At 40.2% G+C, this 5,053-nt stretch overlaps 1 protein-coding gene across 2 annotated transcripts; it reads right to left on the reverse strand.

Moving 5' to 3' along the window:
- Positions 1–1,800: 1,800 nt before the first annotated feature.
- Rpl10l (ribosomal protein L10 like) lies at positions 1,801–2,445 on the reverse strand. 2 transcript variants are annotated; one of them, XM_051146897.1, is made up of 2 exons: positions 2,366–2,445; positions 1,801–2,257 (listed from the first exon to the last, which is right to left on the reverse strand). In XM_051146897.1, exons 1-2 carry the CDS (start codon positions 2,443–2,445, stop codon positions 1,801–1,803), a joined length of 537 nt encoding a protein of 178 aa, XP_051002854.1. The 2 variants fall into 2 exon arrangements, with proteins under 2 accessions (XP_051002854.1, XP_051002849.1); XM_051146892.1 differs by having other exon boundaries at positions 1,801–2,445.
- Positions 2,446–5,053: the final 2,608 nt, after the last annotated feature.

Raw genomic sequence — 5,053 nt, forward strand, 5'->3', positions numbered from 1 at the left:
GCACACACTCATACTGCCAAAGCCGTTTCCCCTAAACCCTGATATCAACCTACCAGTTATGAACATGATGTAAATTTTTTTATTTGTTTTCCTATCTGCTAGTATTTTAGATTTCTTTTGTGATGCTAGCGAACCAAGGCAGACATAGCCTGGAATATGCCGCACTCTCTCTGAGCTTCTCCCTCTGTGTTATTCTCACACATTGATATACATAACCATTACTGCCAATCTTGACAACAACAACAAAAAAAATCTGATTATCTGTAACTGTCGTTTTATAAATTTATTGAAAGCAAAATTCCAAGTCTCAGAATTCTTTTTTGGAGGGGAGGGAGAAGGTTTTGAGACAGGGTCTCTCTGTCTAGCCTTGTCTGTCCTGGACTCACTTCATAGACCATGCTAGCCTCGAAGTCACAGTGAACTGCCTGCCTCTGCCTCCCAAGTGCTGGGATTAAAGATGTGCGCCACCATATCTTAGATGTTTAAGAGTTTTGAAATTAAACAGGGTAAACAGAGAACACAGAGAAATTTAATGGCTATAGTAATATATAGCTAAGCAAGAGTGTGTCCTTTTTCATATCTTTAAGGCAATTTTGGTTTTTGAGACAGTACATCAAAGTATCTGGTTAAAGTTTACCTTTCTTAACTGCACATGACTCAATTTCCTAGACAACTTCAAGAGTTCTCAGAGCATCAAGTGAAAGATCAGAAAAATACTTGTGTTGGAGAGCCCTTTTAATGAATTCGTGTTGTTATTTGTTGAGAATTAGCTACAACATGAGTATTGCCATTACTTAAAATAAGTATAAAAACACACAAGTAACCTACAGGGACAAATGAGATGTAGTAACTGTTCACTGAAGAGTAATTTTCATTAAGTGCAAAATAATGACCAATGTATCCACGTAATTTACTGCCCCAGCTTCGATTGAATACGTTGCTTCTGAAAATGCATCATTAGTAAAGGAAAACCAAATGCTCTATTTCCAGGATTCAGATTCAGAAGCTTTGAATCAAAGAATAGGCAAGATAACAAAACTAAACAGTACAACCCCAGTAATTTTAGGTTATACCGTTTCTAAAATAAAGGAGAAATCACCCGTGTGATCAATGTAGTTCTAATACAGGGCAAACAGAAACAGATTACACACACTCTCCAAGGCCCCCTCAGAGCAGATGGCAGATTTAGCGTCATTTTCTCTTTGTTGATTCTACTGGGACTCAAATACAAGCAATATGAACTCTGTTGTCACCTATAACCTTTATGTGATGAAAAAAAAGATTGGATCGTTGTCTCCTGAGTGCGGGACAATGTAAGGCTTGTCTAGAAAATTCTTTTTCAGTACACCCACTGTTCTAAGATTGATAACCTGAGGCTACACGTAATTCTAAAAATAATATTGACGTTTATACCGAAACAACCAAATTTAGAAACAAGCCAGTTTTAAAGAGGCTGTACTTGAAATACAACTTTCATGTTTATTTTTCTATAAACAAGGTTTTTTTTTTCACACACAACTTGCAACTACTCTGGTCACTTTTAATCCAAGATAATAACAGTATCATTTACGCCTTCACTAAACACAACGTTTGCTATACTGCAGTATACTATGAAATTTTAAAGTACTTCGATCAAAATAGTAAATGCTTTCTCTATAAACTGCAGTTTCTTCTTTAAAGCAGGTATTTCCCAGTGCAACGTTCTATAACATGCAAAGCAACGTTCTACATCCTATAAACGGAACTAGCATTTTTCAAACCGTAACAGTCATTAGTACTTCCTGTCCGCCAGCAAAGTCCTCAGGAATGCAGCGCCCGCCACTTGCTCAGAGGACCACGTTCTGGGATGTACTTGACCCCGCAGCCATCAGGGATGAGGCGCCTCGCCGCCACTTTGTCTTCAAATTCATCGGCGTTGAACTTGGTAAAGCCCCACTTCTTGGAGATGTGGATCTTCTGGCGGCCGGGGAACTTGAACTTGGCTCTGCGCAGGGCTTCGACCACGTGCTCCTTGTTCTGCAGCTTGGTGCGGATGGACATGATGACCTGGCCGATGTGGACCCTCGCCACGGTGCCTTGAGGTTTTCCAAAAGCACCTCGCATGCCGGTCTGCAGCCTGTCGGCCCCCGCGCAGGACAGCATCTTGTTGATGCGGATGACGTGGAAGGGATGCAGCCGCACTCGGATGTGGAAGCCGTCCTTGCCACAGCTCTTCACCATGTACTTGTTGGCGCAGATGCGTGCGGCCTCCAGGGCTTCTGAGGACAGCTGCTCGTACTCGTCGGACACCATGTGGCCACAGAGAGGGAACTCATCCACCTTCGCTTTCTTCCGGCCCAGGTCAAAGATGCGGATCTTCGCATCGGGGACCCCTCGGCAGAAGCGAGACTTGGGGTACGGCTTGTTCTTACAGTACCGGTAACAGCGAGCAGGGCGACGACCCATGGCAGCAACAGGAGCAGCGACCACGAGTGCCAACCGCCAGCAGCAAAATGGAGGCCAGGCTACCCATCAAGCCTTGCGGGAATCATAGAGTAGGGAGGAGGACTTGAAGATAGACCTTCCCACCCAGCCTCCGGGTCACTCTAGCCTGCACAGGTCTCGGTGGGCCTGTACTCAGGGGCTTCTTTCAGCTGGAAGAAACCAACAGGCTGACATCACAAGGGGTGCCGGGTGCGGCTTATTCTTGTTGACCATCTTGGATTTAGAAATTTGAGCTTCGGCTTGGCTGTAACTTAAAAAATAAAAAGTTTCCTACACTTAAAACACTCCCTCCAGTTCCTTGATATCCCGGTTTCCAGTTTAGCTAAATAGTAATACACTTACCAGAGTTTGTAACTGAGCTTTGTGGATTAGTTTCGCTTTTAGGAAAAGTAGTCGAGAATTTACTCGCTTCCTCTATCTGGTAAGGCCCAGAAACTAAGAGGCATGGAAGAGTAGTAAAAAATAAATTTTGGCCATATTGTAAGGTAATTTCTTTAAAATATGAAAAAAAAAATATATTTTTTTTTTTTTTGGCCGAGACAGGGTTTCTCTGTCTATCCTGGGCTCACTGGCCTTGAACTCACAATGATTCCCTGCCTCTGCCTCCCAAGTACTGGGATTAAAGGCGTGCGCCACCATGCCCAGCTAAAATACAAAATTTATTTGGCCTAAGGAAATGATTTTTTTCTCAAAATGGTATCTACAAAATTTATTAAAATGATAACTGAATGTTTTGCTTAAGTGTTTTCAAATGTTAAAGTAGCGACACACTGTAAAGAATATTTTCTAAGCAAATCTTTTATTGTTGTTTGTTTCGTTTTTCGAGACAGGATTTCTTGGCTGTCCTGGACTCACTTTGTAGACTAGGCTGGCCTCGAAATCATATCGATCTGCCTGCCTCTGCCTCCCAAGTGCTGGAATTAAAGGCATGTGCCACCACGCCCAGCTCTAAGCAAATCACTTTGCTTAACTAATAATGAGTTTACTCTTTTTATCCCAATGTTTGATTTTTTGTGAGATTATTAAGACATAGACCAAAACATAGAAAAGAAAAAGAAGTTACAATTTACAAACAGGGTTTGCATTTTTCCAAATTTTAAACTTTATTTTTTATTCTTTCATGTTATTTCTGTAACAAAGTTCTTCCAGCATGAATTTATCTTGATAATTCTTTTCCTTTAATAAAGAAAAAGAAATACTCTTTAAATAGTAACTCTTGGCATCTTAGGTTTTACAGAATACCCATGTTAGGATATAATAATTCAAACTTGTGGAGTCTATAGAATTTTCCCACAGAAGCTTTGTCCCAGCAGGCCACTTCCATTTTTCCTCACATGGCAAAGATCTTGTAAAATTTGCTGCTCTAGCAAGATAATGGGTCATAAGACTAGCTGTTATTTCCACTTTCAAAATTATAATTGTTTACTCTGCTGATAAGGTGACTAGGATAGCAACAGCCATATATATTAAAATTAGACCCTCCTACATATATGCAGAACACATATTGTAATCTTGTGGGGTTTCCCTTTATAAGCCTTGGACTGATGTGGCTAGGAGCTACATCTTGGGAGTGCTCTCATGTGTAGCCCTGACCCTACATTCAACCCCAATACCTAAATAAAAATAAAAAATAAAGGAAAATAAAATAAAATAAACTTATATTAAGATTCATTGTCATACTGAATCTCTTAGTGACCTTAAATCCATAAGACAGTAATTCCTCTTTCAGTCAGATGTTGCTGGACTCTACTATGTTCCCCAGTATGGAAATAACAGTATGCTGTCTCTATACTGGCCTTACAGCATGAGAGGAGTTAAACAGTGCTCAGTGTCTCTTTTTAGATGAATGGGAAATAAGGCCCAATACGGAGTCCTGATCTAGACAGAGGAATGGTAGGGAAGACTAATCATAAATGTTATATATTAACAGACAAATGGAGCCCAACATATGTGAAGCCCCTGAGTACCAGGAACACGGAATGTTTACATTAAAATAAGGCTGACGTGATTACTATGGAGCTTCGCATATCATAACTCAACCATTTTACTAATTAGGGGTCCTGATTAGCTTGAGGCTGTTGAAGAATTTTACACAAATATTCTCACTGAGTATGATATGATAAATAGACCAGACCTGGCTGGTCAAAAACATATGCAAGCATAGAAGAAGGGTATACTTTATAATTCTGGAAAAATTATAATATCTTGAGCATAATTTAGTATGTCTTACCTTATAGATATGTACTCTGTGCCCAGAATATCATAAGCCTGTGGAAGAGAGAAATCTGTGAGATAAAAGCAAAATGACCAGACACAGGCCATGTGATATTAGGTAATTCTTCCTATCTAGACCTTGCCTTGTTTTTCCAAAGCCATAGAATTTTTCTAACAGTGGTGTCACTACTACCTACTAACCTTTTTTAAAACGCCAAAGAGGAACAGATCCTGAGTTACCTGGCCTTAACAGGTTTTTATCATTTAAGCTTTACATCCTTCAAAAAATTAGGAAGGTGGTTTTCTTTACTGTAGTCATGCATATAGTTTCCTCCGACGTACAAGACAGAATCAG

This window comes from Acomys russatus, chromosome 1 (assembly GCF_903995435.1).
Source record: "Acomys russatus chromosome 1, mAcoRus1.1, whole genome shotgun sequence".
Lineage (NCBI taxonomy): Eukaryota > Metazoa > Chordata > Mammalia > Rodentia > Muridae > Acomys > Acomys russatus.

What these genes read in the sequence shown, in the direction of transcription:
- Rpl10l (XM_051146892.1), bottom strand. Translation starts at nt 2,445, where the DNA reads ATGGGTCGTCGCCCTGCTCGCTGTTACCGGTACTGTAAGAACAAGCCG.